The following is a 19,604-nucleotide window of genomic DNA, read 5'->3' on the forward strand; positions in this document are numbered from 1 at the left end:
TATCCCAAATGGATGTATTTTCTTTGCATGACCATGTAGAAGGAAGAATGGGTAACTTCTCCACATCATGCTGAAAATATTCAGGATCCAAAACTTGATCATCATCTTCAAAACCAAGTGGAATTGATGCCAAACTGAAATCTACAATTTGTTTTGTAGTTAACCAGGTGTAATCCATACACCATATTTCCACCTCAGTACATACATCAATCCAAAGATCTTCTAAACAATGGATATGCAAGAACTGCTTCCTCATCTTGTCATGCAATCCCCTCCAATCAAAACAACTTCTAGCTGCAAACTTTTTTAGCATGATCCTCTAGAGTTCAAACTCCATATTCTTGGCCTTAGGAACAGTGTCAATTGAATATCCACCAATCGTTAATGGGTTTCGAGATGAAATTCCCACTCTAGGCCAGTGCAAACTAGACTGATAAGCCTGGACTTCCATAAGCCGTCTCGCCAATTCCATCAGTATAATTCTATCAGTAGGATACCTTGGAAATGTGTATGGTTCTCCTTTGAAACACCCAACTCGCAAATATGTAAAGTAGGGAAATTGCAAAAACATGCAACCATACTCATTAAGCTTGTTCCATGCCTCATCAAATACATGCTTGCTAGGGAGCTCTTTATCAAATAAGCACATAAAATGCCCAAAGAAGGCATCCTGAACTCTTCTGAAGTGTATCCGACTTTGTTTTAAAGGCAACTGTTCTTAAAATTCCCACACATGAACTATAGACCTGTCATGCTTAGTTGATAACCCAAAAAAGGTACCTAGAGCAGCAGCAATGTATACCGTGTAGGAGTTAATGTTGAACACACCAGTTGATAGAACATTCACCAATTGTTCGCATATGGAATCACTCACCAATTCAGCCCAAAACACATCTTTTTTTACCGTATTATGAGTGAGATGTACTTGAGCCCAAAACACCCTTAAGCCCTGTCAAGCAATTGAGAAGTGTGATGAGGTCACTGATTTCCTCTTTAAAATTACATCTGTGGACTCCCTTGACCGGCCATCTAACAAGATTCGATCTCTTAGTAATCAACCAATTATCATTCACAAACTTGGTGCAAGATGAAGTATCATCATTCCATCGCTCCATAGCCTTTTGTCTTGTCATGTTTGTAACAACTAGAGTGTGAGGAACATGAAATATATGATCAATACTCTCAGGATCAAGATTAATGATAGTATTGCCATCTTGATCTTTGATGGTCCATGAAGCAGCATCAAAATGTCTTGCACATGCAAGGATGAATTCCCGTTCATGAGCCACCACGGGGAAGGTGGACAAATGATGAATATGATTATGTTTGATCCACACCATCTCCTCGGTAGCTAAAGCCTCAACTCTTGCAAGAAAGTCTTCAATGGCCATATGAGAAATATCAGTATCTCGTACTTCATCACAATATGAAGTTACTTGTGATAAAGGGATGGAGTTAGGATAATAATCATACTGGAACCTCATCTTCTTTTTGTCTTTACCCTTCGCTGGAGTACATTCTCTTGACCCTGCAAAATCGAACGCCTATGAAACTATTACGTGAAAATCCCATAAAATGATAACATCATCATGTGATGGATCCATAGCAAGATTTTGATGGATTTTGAACAAGGTATAAATGGAAAAATAGATTAAATGAACTTGGATGGATAACGAACAAATGGATCAAACTCAAAATGGCTAAATTGTGAGTAAATTTGCCTAAAACAGATGTTTTAGGATGAATTGCATATGCAACCAGCAAGCTTGGATTTGAGTGAACAAGGAGAAAAATGAATAACACATTGAACACCTCATGTTTAAATGAGTGCAAAATGTGAGATATTATCCGGTAAGCATGTGGGAAAGACTTTATCCATTGGGCAGCCATATGGAGATACATGAAATGCATAATGGTGGGGTTTGAACTCGCATTTGCATGTAAGGAAAGAGAAAACTTATCTTTTTAGAATGGGACTTTACACCCGACTGCATATGCAAGTAAGATGAGATCTTGCATATGCAACTTAGAGAAGAAGACGGAAGATAGAAGGAACAACTTCAAGAATGAAAGTCATACAAATTTGAAAATGGAAATGTCAGTGAATAGCATGAATTTCACACAAAAATATACAAATGCCGTAGAGAAAATAGCCAAGAAAAATTACCTCCACTCCACAAAAAATGAGAAAGACAAAAACCTCGTCCAAACCTTGAGCAAATTTGAAAAAATTCCTAGAGAAGTTCGAATTTTAGAGTTGCCCAAACAAAGACTTACATAGATTTTGAAATCCTGATTACATGGTTTGAATTTGGACATGTGGATATGGTTAGAGAAATGCAATGCCCAAAATGTGGAACAACTTTTGACCTAGCAACTTCAAATACAAATGCATACAAAAAAGATGTCTAGGGCATTATTGCACTTGTAAAAATGATAAACAACAAGCTTGGAATCGATTTACTTACTGTAGATAACCTCTTGAAGAGAGTCAATGCCAAAATGCACAAGAATAAGCTGAAAATGGAGATAATGCCCTAGACGGGTTGTTTTGATAAAAATACATATGGGGAGCTATATGCCTTTCCTTCAAAAGTCGCCGCCCTAGAAAAAACCTTGAAAAACACCTTTGCATTTGATAAAAATGGGTATTTTTGGTCAAATAACATAAGTCAATATTGTGCTCATACATAGATGCAATTTTAGATGGCGCCAACACTAAAAAAAAATACCAAAACCTTCACCAAAAAATGGCTAAAAGTAAAAATGTGTTCTAAGAATACAAATGCATGCATTAGCAAAGAAAAACGCTACCATAAGGATTTTCTCAAATGCTGCCTTCAAACGTGGTTGTTTACCGTACAAGGTAAAGATACTTAACACATGTAGTATAACATGATACAACACAGAACAGATACTTTATTCAAATATGCACTCAATGCTTACAATCCGAATACCATGATTACAACAATGATACAAAGTCCATCTCGGACGGTGTACATATACCTTCCCAAAGGGGTGACTCAAGCGCCACACGCCCGTTCGGATATTATTCTACCCGTCAGCTACAATATAGATTTTACCGACAACATCATTCGCCCAGAAAGAAAAGTCATCTCCAGACAATAATACAACAAAACTCAAAATAACAAAATACATCAATGCATAAATACTAAACAGAGGGGTGCATCCCTGGTGTAGTGGCTGTCTACGCCCTCAACTCGTTCAGCTCCACCCGTAGCTTGTAGACTTGCTCTTTCCTAACCTTTAGTTCTACTTTCGCTTCCATCTAAAGCTCTAGAATTGACTAGATCATCTCTGCAATTTCTCCCAACTCTTTCTCCTTTCCTGCTGCCGCTTGTTCTTTTTCCTCTACCAATTTTTGTAGCTGACTCTATCTGTCTAACAGAGCTTTCCTCTCAGATTCCCAAGCCGCCCTCTCCGATTCCCAGGCTACCCTCTCTGAGGCTAACCTAGCAGCTGACTCCTATCGAGCCCTCTTAACTGCTACCTGATATGCCTGGCTCATCTGAAGAGTGTAATACGCCTCCCTGTATAACTTCACTATCTCGTGAGTCAAAGCCTCTGCTCGGCTCTCCATACCAGGATCTCTCGTCGTGGCCTAGTCCTATCACATCTCTACTGTCTCCACATCCGGCCATCCCTGCCCCTCAAAACAGACTATAAAGGCAGCTGGGGATCCCAATCTCATAAAAGATATGACTCCCTCCAGCTCCTTCACCACTGAGTCCAATGCCTGAGTCTCTGTCGAAGCTAACACCTAGCGAGCCCGAGTCGCTAGAGCTGGTACATCAGCAAGAAATGCCTCTCTCATCCCTATCTCTCGCACTACTGGATGTTCTTGCTACACAACCATAGCCCTCTCTACTGCTTCCGCAATATGCTCAACAGTGCTATGCGGTACTCCCTCAGCCTGTGTTTGCCCAACCTCCTGTCGGTCCTTCATCTACTTCCTTTAGTACCTTTTCATCACATGCTTCAATGATTAATAGATTTACGCCTTGCTTTGGACATTTTGAATCTCCATGGTCCCCTGGACCACACCATCTGCATAGTAGTTGTGGCGTCTCCTTCATAGTACAATCCCTAGCAAAGTGGCCCCAAAGATTGCATGCCCAGCACTGTATCATCGGTCGTCCACTCACATCGTACTATATTCGACTTCGGCCTCCATTGTTATTGTTGTTGTTTCTACTCCTTCCGCATCTATTATTGTTGCAATATCCCCCCGAAGTTGCATTGTTGTTTCTGTAATTGTTGTTGGACGCTTCCTGCATTAGTAACACCTGCTAGTGTCCTTTTGATTTCATGTTAAACGGGCACTCTTTTAAGGAATGTCCCGCCACCTGATAGATGTCACAAAACTGTTTCTTCGGGCATGAGCCCTTCGTATGGCCATCCGCTTTACAATCTGTGCACCACAATTCTCCCTTCACTGTGTCCAGATTCTTTTTCAAATGCTTAAATTCTTTCATCATTCGGAGCATATCTTTCCGTAATGCTCGAACCTTCTTGTTTGCTTCCTCGTCACTACTACTACTTTCAGATGATGAATCGTCTGAATCCGAGGATTTATGCTTTTTCTTCTTACTTGTCTTTTGTTCACTTTCTAGATCCATTGCACAACTATATGCGTCGGCGTACGACGCAGGTGGTACAATCTTCATCTTCTTTTTCAGAGCGGGTCGTAGCCCCTCCACAAACCATCGTTTTTTCAAACTGTCCGCCAGTTGACTTTCCATCTTCCCAACCAGCTCTTTCAATCGTCTGGCATAGGCTCGAACTGTTTCATTCTTCCCTTGCTTGGTACTATATATCTCAGCTACCATTTCATTATCAGCTCGAAGCAATCTGAACTCTATTATGAACTCTTTTCTAACGTTCCCCCATGTAGTCAGTTTTCGAGAGTCAGCGTCGAAAAACCAATCAATTGCCACACCCCGTAGGGTTGCTGGGAACTATCTGACCCAATCGTCCTCGTCCATCACACCATTTGCCATCCATATGGTTTCGCACGTTTTGCAATGTTGGATTGGGTCTACCGTACCATCGCCGTTAAACTTGGGTAATTTTTCTTTAGGACCTGCCATCGTTACTTTCTTTAGATTCTTAGGTACTTGCTGAGCACCCACGTTGCTCTGAGCACCCGCGCTGTTCTGCATAGTCACATTGCTTCGGATAACAACCTTGCTTCCAACAACCGTGTTGCCTAGTGAAGGGTCTTCTTCAAGTGAAGTTGTTCGATTCTTCGCCTGTATCCGTTCGTCCGGTGTATCGGGAATGAAGAGTTCACTCCACGCTCATGCTCCCTTGGCACTTCGAGCCGTGCGAGTTGCTTCCCTTCCATTTGGACACTCTCCCCTCGGCGTATACAAGTTAAGGAACTCCTCCTTTGTTTTTTCTACCAAATTTAATCATTGTCAAGTCTCCTCTAGCAATTCCTCGACACTCCTCAGCCGACTAGGTGAGTGCACTCCCTCCATCTGTGCCTCTTCACGCCTTCGGTGCCTGTCAGCAATCTGCTTAAGCTTCTGCCTGCTATGCTAAAATTAAAACTTCTTGTGTTGTATGTATTTCATCTTTGTTTTTTACCTTGTTCCTATCTTTGTTAAGCAAATTCGGCATTAATCTTCATCACATTCCTTCGTTCCAAGTTCGTCTAGCAACGGTGCCAAATGTTTACCGTACAAGGTAAAGATACTTAACACATGTAGTATAACACAATACAACACAGAATAGATATTTTATTCATATATGCACTCAATGCTTACAATCCGAATACCATGATTACAACAATGATCCAAAGTCCATCTCGGACGGTGTACATATACCTTCCCGAAGGGGTGACTCAAGCGTCACGCACTCGTTCGGATACTATTCTACTCGTCAAATACAATATAGATTTTACCAACAACGACAGTATTGGAGAGCAAATACATGCTTCAAAACACGTGTTTTAAACAAAAATAACCACATAGAGCTTTCAAGAGAAAAACACAATATGAGAGGCCAAAGCCATATGTTGTTTTAAAGTATATGCAATACCAAGGAAAATCACCACTTTCGCTTTAAATGCATTTTTAGAAGAGATTTGCATATATATAAAACATATGCAAAATGATAGAAATCGCTACTTTTGCCTTGTGATGGACTTTTCAAGTCAAAACACATTTCTTTTTATCATTTACATATGTCCAAAACATATGTAGTTGGCTTAGAAAACATCACTTTTGCCTTTGCTCTAAAATAAAACACATTTGATAAATAAAAACATATGTATTTGGGTCCAAAATCACCACATTAACTTAAAATGAATAAAAAACTCATTTCAATTTAACATTAACATGTAAATCAGTTTCAAAAACCCACTTTTAAATGATGATTAAAAAGACATGTATTTAATTATAAAAAATGAACTTTAAACACAATCACATATGTAATCATATTTAAAAAGCACACTTTTAACGATGTTAGGACTTAGATTTTATTGACAGAGAATTTTCATGAAGTAATTTGCATGTCGATATATGCAAAATGAAATAAAAATCTCACTTTATGCACTTAAGTGGTCTCATGTAATCATATTTAATATTTAACAATAGTTTTTGATAAAGTAACATGAAAAATAACCTAGAAAAAGGCTATTTTCATAAAACATAAAAAATTGTGGTTAAATCAACTCAGAATGAACTGAAATTTTAAAGTGGACCACAAAATCCACTTTAAATATCAAATATAACTTGATATCGTGCACTTGCCAATAAAAAGCCCACTTTATGGGGGTTTTAATAAAAATATGCAGTTGACCTGCAAAACCCCACTTTTCCCTTATAACTTGCGCTGGACAACTTCAATTTCAACCTAAGTTAGATCAAATCAAGTGGAATTCCAAGAGCTATTCACCTAAGGCAAAAACAAGAACAAAAGCTATTTACAACACAAAGAAAAACAAAGAAAAGACATGAAATTTCACCAATAATTGAGTGTTTGAAGTGCAAGAAGGAAAACTCTTTACCTTCAAAAAATTAGGGATGATCTCAATGGAAAACTCTTAGAAGAATGCATAAATAAGACCACACAAAGAACAACCTGGGGATAATGAATCGTTTTCATGATGTCTCATTAATGCATTGAAGCAAAGAGGATGCACCTACAAATCCATGAGAAAATTCAATAAGGTTGCCTTAATTTTGTCATTACAAAATTGAGGATAACAGCTGGCTCTAATTGGGGGGAACGTACCTCGTTTGTTCTTAGAAACAATGAGGGATGTAGAATCCAGACCTCTAATTGCCTTTATCTACTCCATTGGGCTATAGAGTTAGGAGACTAAAAATAAAACAAAAATCCTAAATTAAAAAGACTTGGACATTATGTACAAGGGTACTTAGCTGAAGCTTATTCGAAATAATGTTTCAAACATTGTGCACTTTATGGAAGTGCAAATGGAGTTCCATGGCGAAATGCTAACAGGAAATTGTTTTCACTTGCAACTGAATGAACAGTGTAAGGACCACACCAAAGAGAATCAAACTTTCCATGCATGCCTTTTGGTTCTTGTCATTTATCACAGAGTAAAACTTGATCTCCAACATGAAACTCTGTGTTTAGCATTTTTATCAAACAAGATTTTAACTTGCCGTTGATATGCAACAAGCCTATCTACCACCTGTATTCTTTTTTCTTCAAGCTGATGAAGATACATGATTCTTTTATCTATAGTACTTTCAAAAGTTCCATTCTCAATTGCTTTTTTAAGCTTGAGAGCAGGAAGCTCTAAAGTTATGGCAATTTCTGCATTCAAACCATAAAGAAGCTGAAATGGCGACATCCCAATAGCTCTTTTTGGTGTGATTCTATCTGCCTGCAAAGCATCAAACATTGCTCTGTGCCAAGTTTTATTATTATCATCCACAAGTTTGTGAATCACTGTAATCAAGTTTTTGTTACCGGACTCAGCCTATCCATTACCTTTTGGGTAATAATCAGATGCATGAGCCACACTAACACCATGTTCAAGACAAAACTGTATAATCTCGGTTGATGAAAATACTAAAGCATTGTCTAAAACAATCTTATTACGTAAGCCAAAACAAGAAATAATATTCTCTTTTAGAAATGAACACACCAGTGATGATGTTGCATTCTTCATAGGAATCACATCTACCCACTTAGTCAAGTAGTCAATAGCAATCAAAACATAAGTATGTCCCGCATTGGATACTGGATTTATTGCACCAATGAAATCTAGACCCCATTGCTGGAAAGGTTCTTCAATTACCACTGACTTTAATGGAAGTGCAGCTAACTTTTGTTTGCCCATAAAATGTTGGCATCTTTCACATTTCCATACCCATTCATAAGCATCTTGAAAAAGAGTTGGCCAGTATTACTTTGCTCCTAAGATCTTATGAGCAGTCGCTGGTGCTGAAAAATGACCTCCACAAGCCGAATCATGAAAAGATTCCAATAATCTAAGTTGTTGTGTTTTATCAACACAAGGAAGGAAAGAGCCATCAACTGCATGCTTATACAAACCACTAGCCCAAAGAACAAAATGAGCGGCTCTAAGCTGCAAACTCCTTCTTTGCTTATAAGAAAAATGAGAAGCACATTCACCATAAGTAAGATAATATGCTATATCAAAAAATCATTCATTGGTTGTGCTGACAAACAAAACCTTTGGTAGTTCAAGTATTTCTTGTTCTAATTCATTTTCAGCCATGAGCTGACATAAGCCTTTACCGCAAACCAACTTTGTAGGCTTAATTTCAATATCATACTTTTGAATTTTAGCAATCCAATTGCAATCCAATTGCTTCTTTGAGTTCCAAACTCTTGTTGTGTCAAAATGGATTTAACAGTTGTATTAGGAACAAGAGCCACCACATGTGAATTCAATATATAAAATCTAAATGACTTATTTCACCATTGCAAAGGCATTCTTTTCCATCAATGAATATTTCAGCTCATGTGATTTGAAAGGACAACTCATAAATGCAATAGGAGATTCTATCTCTTCAGCATTCTTCTGCATGAGAGAAGCTGACATAGTATGCTCTGATACATAATTGTACAAGATAAAATCTTTAGAGAAATTAGGACAAACTACTACTGGTGCATGTGCAACTGCTTCTTTGATCTCTTTAAAGGTTGCCTTTCCTTCAGGACTCCAACGAAACATTGCTGATCCTTTCATCATATTTGAAATATGACGAGTCTTTTCTGCAAAATCTAGAATAAATCTTCTCAGAAAATTTACCTTCCCAAAGAAAGAATGTACAATTGTTTTATTAGTTGGTAGAGAAAGACTTTGAATAGATTTCACCCTTTTAGGACCAACCTTAATTCCTTCTTTCGACACAATATGTACTAGAAGCTTTCCTTCTGTAACTCTGAACAAAAACTTCTTAGGATTAAGAGAAATCCCATGTCTCCGACAATTCTCCAATACTTGGCATAGATGGTGAACATGATCTTGCCTCTATTTAGAGAACACAATAAGATCATCCAAATACATGACAATAGTTTTGTCCTTGATACAACGAAAAGCAAAATCTATTGCACATTAAAAAGTAGCACCGGTGTTAATCAACCCGAATGACATCCTGTTATGAGCAAATGTACCCCATGGAGCTGTCAATGTTGTTTTGTACTGATCCTTATCTTTGACTTCAATTTGATTATAGCCTAAAAATCCATCAAGCATGGATAAAATTTGTGAAGTAGTAACTGTTTGCAATACATGATCCATGATTGGTAATGGGTAATTATCCTTCAAAGATCCCTGATTTAAATTGCGAAAATCTACACAGATATGAATCTCACCATTCTTTTTCATTACAGGAACAATATTTTCCACTCAAGTAGAATGATGAATTGGAAATATTAAGATTATTCCTATTTGTTGGCCAAAACTGATTTTGTATTGGAGAACTAGCAAAGCTCTTGGATTTACAATCTGTGTTTTTGGGAACCAACTTATTGTATAGCCAAGCTCTACAACACATGGAAATACATACACTTGGGGTCCAAGTAAATCATCCAAAGCTCTCACACCTAATTTGGTGGGCTTATGATAGATTTTGTCAAGATTCTATTATGTCAAAGTTAACCTTTTGAACAAATACAAAAACGATACAATTTTAACATTTTTATATTTTGATATAGAATATGTTAATATCAATAGGTCAAATATAGGGCAGATAGAGATCAATTTCTCGACCGACACAAACTTACCTTCCTAGCTATTGGACTATTTGGTATATGACAAAGGTGGTAATGGTCTTAGGGGTTAATATTAATGATGTAACATATTCATGAACATCCCTCTTTGACTATACAAAGCAGTTTGAATTCATTCCCAATATTTCTCGGAATATTATTTGGATGCTTCAAATTTATCCACATGTATTATAGTTATATGAGGAATAGGTTCTAGGAGGAATGTCTCCTCAAGTCTTTTTGGGATTGATGACCTCGTCCTATATTTATTACATCTTTAAGAGTTATATGGAGAATTTTGTTGGTTTTTATTGTTTCGAGAATCAACAACTATTCACTTTAATGTCAGTATATGTAGAATAGATTCAATTTGCTGGTTTTAACTTATAGTTTGCAAAATCAGTAAGAAAGGAACGTGTGTACTTCCAAGGCTCTGTTGTGCTTCCTTTTGATTTGTAACAAGGAATGGTCATGTAGAATTTAATTCAAATCTGCCATTGCTTGTGTTGGTGATGCAATGTAGAACCGGATGTACACCCAAAGAAGGCGATCTATATCCCAACAAATAACACCATGGCAGAAACACAACACAAATACAAAATCTGATACCAAACCCAACTATTTATTCATAAAAAACCACTGTTACTCGGGGACACGTCTCTAGTATATTTTCAGCCGTCCCCGTCTCGAAAACTTCGGGACACCTAGGGGACTTTGACTTTGACTTCTAGAACAAATTAGACTTAGACTCTCAAAGAAACAAAAAATTGGCATATGAATCCTATTGAATCTTATATTTTAAGGTTCTATTATGTATAAATGCATGCTTTATCCATGTTTTCATATAAATCTTTTAAATTTCTCTATATATTTTAATTTTCCATATTGTTATATAGCCATCCCCATTTCCTGTCCCACTCATCCCCAAAATCAGCAAAAAAAATTGTCCTCCCAGAAACCCATCCTGTTGTCCCCTATCGTCCCTGTCCGAGAAACTCAGGGGAACATAAAAAACAACTGATTATATGCAATGCGTTGGACTTAAACGGCTTCATGGTTATGGCCAAATATAAGGCAAGTAATAGTTCTGCAAGACCTCACAATATCCAAAATACTCCCAACCTTAGCTAGCCAATATCTGCAACAACAATCTAGAAGAAACCCCAACCAAGAACTAAACATGTGCTCGCAAGCCACCAACCAATCTCCTTGCTTCCAAAGCCACATTTACTAGCTCTGCTCACAAATTCGCGACTCTAGATTCCTAACTTGAATCTCTGCTCCCTTTGACTGAATGCCTACAATTCTACCCAATCCCTCCTTATATACTTGCACAGCCACAAGTCGGCTTGTAACAAATACAATCATCTAGAACCCAAATAAACCCAATATGCCACAATTCGGCTTACAACAATCATTAAATACACATAGGATAAATAACTAAGACCCAAATAGGTCCACACACATCCCTACGATTGCTCCACATCACTCACATGCTACACACATTAAATGCACCAAGTCGGTCGACCAATCTCCAAAGAAATCAATTCGATGAGCCAAACCACTAAACACTAGCAAAACCAACAAGCAAGCCATGCATCATCGAGAAAGCATGTTCATCGAGTTCCCACAAGCATCACCGAGCACAAGTTCCATCAAGTAGAATATCAATCAAGCACCACAAGCTTCACCGAGCTCCTTCAGTTACCAAGTTCCTCAAGCAATACCACACCCCAAAAACTATGTAACAATGACTGAGCATCAACCCTTCTTCAACCGAGCCTCCAACTCAAAGGTTCAAAGCACTTCCAACATACAGGATTGCCAACTACCCCAGGATGCTCCTACACCAAACACCTCAGGTGCAAAAAGATGTTCATCAACTTCTACACGCTTCCCTCTATTCCACTTCTGCAAATACATTGTAGCAACAGACAATTGTTTGCCCTGCTTCTTCACATTATTTTGCAATGTTCCACATGTTTTTTTTTCCACGCTAATCTCTAACCCTTTTAGAATCCTTCAACTCCTCTCACCTACCAAAACTCAAGTTCCTCCTACCAAGTTCTTCATCCTGCAAAGGAATCAATAAAAACTTCATATCACCCTTCTCAACTATAAAAACATTCTTGACACGATTATGCATAGCCCTGCAGTCATATTGTCAAGGTCTACCAAGTAATATGTGACAACTACTCATGTTCACAATACCACACGAGACTTGATCAACATAATTTCCAATCTAAAAATCAACAAGACACTGCTCTCTTACTTCTAGAGCGTGTTCATCTTACAAGAAGCAGGATGCCATGCTCTCTTCAAACAAAGTTTCTAAACCATCTCCTCAAGAACTAGGTTATCACTATTGCCACCATCCACAATCATATTCCAGCATTTACCTCCAGACTTACAATAAGTCCTAAACAAATTCCTCCTTTAACAAGGTTCCAACACCTTCTTACCAAGCAACACTCACCGAACTAGCAAGTTCTCCTCCTCCTTCTTGGGCAAATTTACTGAATCCACGTTCTCATGCACGAAAGTAGTTCTTCAGTCACTAGTCTTCTATGAAAATTCAAAAGCTCTATGTCCTTCTCCAAAACGAAAACAAGTACCCTTAAATTCACCTCTACCTGTCTTTCTCCTCTGCTCAACAAGTTTCGGTTCACCTTTTGCACTCGGTTTTTCCTTTACTGACTGATCATGTTTTTCCTTCCCTTGGGAACTACCTTGATGTTTCCCCTTCAACTTTTCTTATGCCTTACGACCATACTGATAAGCATCCTCAACCGAATCAATCTTCAACATACCAATCTCATCCTGAATATTGAATCTCAAACCATTAATATACTAAGCTACCTTTTCCTTAGAAAGTTCTCTATGTCTAGACCGAATAGTTAACTTGTAGAACTCCTCAATATAATCCTTCGCAGTCATATCCTTTTGCTTCAGATTCTGCAATCTCTTAAACAACTCAAGGTCATAATCATTAGGAATGAACTTAACCTTTAACTTAGTCACCATCAATCCCCAACAAGTGATTTTCATTTCACCTTCCTCTTCTCTATCTCTTTGCAATTCTTTCCACCATAAAGTAGCATGTCCTTTCAACTTAGTCTGTATTAGCCTTACTCTGAGTGGATCACCAATATCATCTAATTCAAAGTAGTCTTCCAATTCACCAATCCAATCCAATCAATCAAGTCTTCAGGATTCAAAGTACCTGAGAAATTAGAAACATCCATCTTATGCTTCAATTTCAACCGAGTGTCAAATCTATCTAACAGATCAGTTTTGTCTTCCACCAATGTCTCCATCCAATCAGTTCTATCCTCTCCACTAGATCTAGCAAACCTCAAAGTCTTCCTCATAACCATCTTCAATACCTGCGTTCCTTGGTACACGAGCTATAGCTCTCATGATCTCAGCAACCATATCATTCTTCAACTCCATCTCACATTTGAAATTCGATCTAACTTTCTCTGAAATCACAATCTCCACAACATCACAGAGATTTGCAATTGCCCTGGAGTCCAATCATCTCAGAGACATCTTCCAAGATCTTCAGATACCCTTTGCAACAAATCCTACCCAAGCACCTTGTGACAAAACCGAGTTGCTTGCAAGTCAGGTCACAACCTACCACCTCGCACGAACAACCAGGAACAAATCACAAGTCTTGGAACACAAATCTGCAATACAAATCACATGAACTCTCTGCGCTCATGGTCTAACAATCACCCACCAGATCAACTAAGCTCTCATAAACTTAACTCAACCCAAGGTCCTGGAGCAAACTGCCTCACCTTGGCGATCTGTCTACATGCTCAGGAAAAACCACTCTAATACCACGTAGTGCATTGCAGAACCGGATTTACCCCCAAAGGAGGCAATCTAGTTCCCAACAAATAACACCATAGTGAAAGCACAACACAAATACAAGATTTGATACCAAACCCAATACTTTATTCATTAAATAATTGATTACATGCCATGTGTTAGGCTGTAAGGCCTTCCTGGTTACAGCCAAATACAAGGCAACTAATACTTTTGCAAGACCTCACAAGATCCAAAATACTCCCAAACTTAGCTAGCCTAGATTTGCAACAATCTGGTAGAAACCCCAAGCAAGATCTAAACTTGTGGTCACAAGCCACCAAGCAATCTCTTTACTTCCTAAGTCAAGGCTACTAGCTCTTTTTATAAATTTGCAACTCCAAATTCATAACTTAAATCTCTATTCCCTTTGATGGAATGCCTACAACTCTATTCAATCCCTCCTTATATACTTGCACAGCCACAAGTCAGCCTGTTACCCAATATGCCACAAGTCGGCTTACAACAATTATTAAATACACAGAGGATAAATTAACAAAGACCCAAGCAGATCTACACACATCCCTACGATCTCTCCACGTCACAATCACATGCTATGCGCATTTAATGCACCAAGTCGGACGATCAATCTCCCAAGAACACCATTCAATGAGCCAAACCACCAAGCGTCAGCAAAACCACTGAGCAAGCCAAGCATCGCCAAGCAAGCACATTCATCGAGCTCCCACAAGCATCATCGAGCACAGGTTCCATCAAGCAGAATATCAACCAAGCACCACAAGCTTCACCAAGCTCCTTCAATCACCAAGTTCCTCGGGCAATATTACATCCCAAGAACTACCCAACAATGACTGAGTATCAACCCTTCTTTAACCAAGCCTCCAACTCCAAGGTCCAAAGCACTTCCAACATACAAGATTGCCAAATATCCCAAGAAGATTCACCCGCCATACAACTTTGTCTTGTGAGCGAGATTTAAAAAAAAATCTTCTTGTACTAGTGGCCAAGATTAAATCTTAACTTGGTCATTTCATTCCAGAAGGAATATATTAAAAATGAATTAATTTTTATTTTTTGAAAAAATTAAATTCATTAAAAGAGAAAATAGTACATCATATTTCAAATAATTAAATTTAAGGGATTCTTTAGAGTAAATAGAAAGAAAAATTTGAAAACAAATTAAATTATTTAGCACATCTAATTTTCTATATTGATATTATTATTTTTTCCCTTCATAATGACAATGTAATAAAAATAATTAAATACAAATATCAGTTACAATTTATGTCTGAATTTAAATGTTACGCTAGTTATATTTTAAAAGGCATTTTTGAGGATATATCTTAGTAATCTTACTACAAAGGTAACTATTGCACCTCTATTGAACAAAGATTATAGTGAAAGGGTGCAACAATATCTCAAGGTAATTAAACTAAGAAAGGCACCGACAAAGAAGCGCAATAGGTGAGATCAAATAAGATATTTTGAATTTTCTTTTAGGAAAAACAACTTTTTCAAGAGGGTCCGATTTAGAAGAAGAAAAATGATTTGTAAATGAAGTGATGCAACTAAGATATGTTCCGAAAGGCTATGGCCCTTTGCAATGGTCTATGTAGAGTTAAGAAATGGATTGTGAAGTATGTTTGTAGTGTAGAACAAAGAAAATAAGTTGCATACAACAAGAGTCATAGTACATAGAGAAGATCCATTTTGAAATATATAAGGAGTTGATGCGCAGATTGTTAGTGAAGATAGTAGTAGCTTTGAAGGTGATAGTAAAGAAGATTTTTTTGCAGGCTCCTAGTCATTTCATATTACGTAACAAGTAAAATAGATCAATTTGAGTGCATGTTTGTGAAAAGGACACTACAGCACAGTTGTGAAAAAGTCAATTTAACTGATTGAGGAAGAGACTTACAGCAAATTGAGGATCCATCATCCATTGAATAAGAAACATTTTAAAGGGGGAAATTCAAGTGAGGGTTGGTGCCTCTAGTGAGTTAGCACTCAAGAATTGAATGTGGGATTGATGCCTCTAAATTGTGTATAGAAATATTCTTATATATGAAAAGAACATATTGCATTGGTTTACTCCAAGTGTTTTATCATAAATTTTGTCTTCTTTACATTTGAATGATAGTTGCAATAGCGATAGATAAAGTTTAAATTTTGAAAAAGTACTTTTTTTATGCTAATTTATTCCCCGCACCCGGCACCCCAATTCCCTGTACAACTGTGTGCTCAACAAGAATTTCAAACTTGGAATTTTCAATTGTTGTTTATCCAACTATTGCAGGTTAGGTCACAATATAACATGGTAACATGGATTTGAAATGCTATATATAACTTTCAAACGGAATATAAACATGTAAATTTTCTTACCACACAGGTCAGCTCTGGAGTGAATCCAGCAAACCAGACATCTCTGTGTCCATCAGATGTCCCTGTTTTTCCTGAGCAAGGCCTACCTAATCTTGCGGCACAGCCTGTCCCACGCTCAACAACTGCCTGAAACATATGATAGAAAACAAAAATATGAACATCACAAAATGATTCCACAAATTAAGACAATAGGTCTAAAAAAAGAAAACACTGCCACAAGTAGAAAATTGCCTGTAATAATTGCCGTATTTCTGAAATGGGATTTTCATCAACAACGCGTTTAGACTGACAGTTTGAATTCTGCATTAAAACAAATTCGAAAAATATACTAAATGGGTGGAATTCTGAATAACTTATATATGTTATTACAATAGAAAACAAATTTAAGAAGTTCTACCTCCACCTCTTCAAGCACACGGCCATTACCAGTTTCCACACGTCTGATAATATATGGTTTATGATAGAAACCCCCTGCAGCTATAGTTGAATAAACTGTTGCCAACTGCAAGGGAGTTACCTGCATGAACAGCCTTTCAATCTTAAGTTCCATAAAAGAGCATAAGCCTTAATTGTAAAGAAAACAAATAACATAAAGACATATTGTACTTGGAAAACAGTTTTTCTGTGTGATCATTACTCTTTGGATTTATTTATTGAATGCAGAAACAGGAAAATGTACATGAATTTGATATCTCTTCAAACCATATATTCAGTGCAAACCTCACAACCTCCGAGGGACAATGGAAGTTCATATGGAAGAGGACTATCAATACCCAAAGCTCTACTCATATTACAAACCTGTCAAATTCCAAAGATTATTAGTTATCATTTTTTAAGTCACGGCTATTAGACACGAAAATAAAATCACATTAATAATTTAAGAAAGTCTAGGTAATCACCTTATCCACTCCAATTTCTGCACATAGTTTAACTGTTGGGACATTTAAGGACTTTACCAAGGCTTCTTCAAGAGTCACCTGTGTCAGAAAAATGTTTTAAATTTTTATGCACAACAGTGCACAAAGACACTAACCTGATATTTCCCTCAAAAGAAAATTATAAAGGGATAATATTTTAAAAAGCTGTCCAAAAATCCTTCCTAATAACTAGTGATTCTAACTAGCTGGGTTATCTTAGTGTTAAACATAAAAACACTAGAAACTATAATTATGAAAGAAAAAAACTGCAAAAAAGCCAAGAAGGGGGTACTATTAACAATACATAATTGGTTGCTAATACATTTTATATTAGCATACCCAGTGTTCCTGATCCCACATAATTCACCAGAAGATAAGTGTTCTGCTTCTCACTGGCTCAAAATGGATGAGCAAGGCAATATATTATTCAAATACATATCCTGTTAGGATGCATTCAGAATTTTACATGAAAACCTTGAAAATAAAATAATCTCTATCGAGAATAGCATATGGTCTATAAATGGGTCTTGTTTGAGATGTTGAATAGATGGATGAAACAAGAAAAAACCTTACAGATCTAAAATGGAGACGTTTTTTGCTTGCAAACAACTATAAAGCAGCAAAGCTCAGAAAGAGGTCTATCTGCTAAATTAGAAAAAACTGGCAGAAGATATTACCAAACATTTTAAGCAGAGGTTAACAAAAAGAGCACATCATGATGATACTAGAGAACTTAGCATGATAAAGCCACTTATATTCTAAATGTCAAGCACTTCTTTAAACAAAACTAAATATAAATGCAGAAGTAATGAGATGTTTAGGGAAAGTAATGAAGCCTTTGATGTAAGTGGAACATCCTGCATTAGTTATTTACTAGCAGTTGTGTGCTTGCGGACGGCCAACAAATAGCCAATAGGTTACCTTTGAAAGGGGAATATAATGAAAGCGGTTGGACATGTTTGATTATTGCAAGAGATCAGGGGGCAGGCGGGTTTAAGCTGGGTATTGCATGAGATATTAGCGAATAACAATAAAAAGCAATAAGTAGTCATGTAAACAGACAATTCAGAAAGTTCCTGAGTAAATAACTTTGTGAATTGAACAGAACATTAGTATTGACCGACAGTGCAACATAAAGGGCAATAATTACAATGTAATTCAAAGCAGTTGTTTTCAGAGAAATATTTTTTGGTTATTTTGTTATGTGAATGTATTGGAGATTAAGAGAAGGTGGAAATATAGTGCGGCATGCATCATGTCTCTTGGATGTTTTTGAAAATTGTTTACCTAATTTTAAAATATTTACACTTTCGCTAGAATGTCTGAAACATCCCAAATGGATATTTGCTCTACTGCTACTATTTGTTTAATTATATAAATTATATTTTCCTGTAGATTTTTCTTTGATCTTATAGAACTAAACAGAAGCTGCAAAAGAAGGTTGTTTCTTTTTGTATTTTTCAGAATATAGGTATTACAATGAATAAATAATAGTAATTGATAAAATAGAAGTGATAGAAATCATATGCAGCAATACATACTATTCTAGAATGATTCTAAAGTCGTACCAGCAGAGTCTGATTTGTTTCAGAATATTAACAATACAAATGTACTTCAAACAGGGTTTACGCCAGCTAAAGATGGGAACCACCTATAGCCAAACAAGTTCAAATGATACAGCCCAGGCTGCTGCAATAAAAGAACTTCAGTCTGCTGCAAATAAACACTCTGGAATTCCTCTTGCGAGCTGCTATAAGGAAAAGTCAGGCTGAACCAAAGTGGTCGCCTTCCCAATAAATCCACTGCCTGCAAAGTGTGACTACAATACTAGAAATTGATCCTCTGCCATGATCAAACTGTATGCATAAGAACCTTCAAATCTGATCTTGTTGAGGGCTATGTCCCAACAAATCTTCTCTCAACACTAGGGTTTGCGTCCTAGGTGAGGAATGCTCTTCTAGAGCAATGGTGTCCAAAATAGGTTGACAAAATGATAAAAATACTCATCTTTAGGTTGCCTTCTCCTTATATCCCCTCTCCAAGGCAATTCGAAGCCTAAAAGAACTCTAAAGTGGATTTCATTTGAACTTTATAATATAACATTATTTTCCCAATAAAGGCGTCCAAATAGAAGGAAATCATTACTTTATTAATGACAAATAGCTCCAACCATCAAATAAATCCCGGCAAGTGATAATCAAATACTAGAGACTGAGCTCTTTC

The 19,604-nt window shown here is 37.1% G+C and overlaps 1 protein-coding gene across 6 annotated transcripts in view; it reads right to left on the reverse strand.

The window, feature by feature from the left end:
- Window positions 1–19,604, reverse strand: part of LOC149534251 (uncharacterized) — a 286,537-nt gene that overhangs the window by 91,803 nt on the left and 175,130 nt on the right. For 5 of the 6 annotated variants that reach the window (XM_089806885.1, XM_089806889.1, XM_089806887.1 and 2 more), the window contains 5 exons: window positions 17,364–17,441; window positions 17,185–17,262; window positions 16,862–16,981; window positions 16,696–16,764; window positions 16,465–16,590 (listed from right to left, as the gene is read on the reverse strand). In XM_089806885.1, the coding sequence (XP_089663011.1) occupies window positions 16,465–16,590; window positions 16,696–16,764; window positions 16,862–16,981; window positions 17,185–17,262; window positions 17,364–17,441 (471 nt within the window). The remainder of the gene's footprint in view (window positions 1–16,464; window positions 16,591–16,695; window positions 16,765–16,861; window positions 16,982–17,184; window positions 17,263–17,363; window positions 17,442–19,604) is intronic. The other variant, XM_089806888.1, reaches the window with a different exon arrangement.

This window comes from Cupressus sempervirens, chromosome 10 (assembly GCF_028749045.1).
Source record: "Cupressus sempervirens isolate cs-2001-9-10 chromosome 10, ASM2874904v1, whole genome shotgun sequence".
NCBI lineage: Eukaryota > Viridiplantae > Streptophyta > Pinopsida > Cupressales > Cupressaceae > Cupressus > Cupressus sempervirens.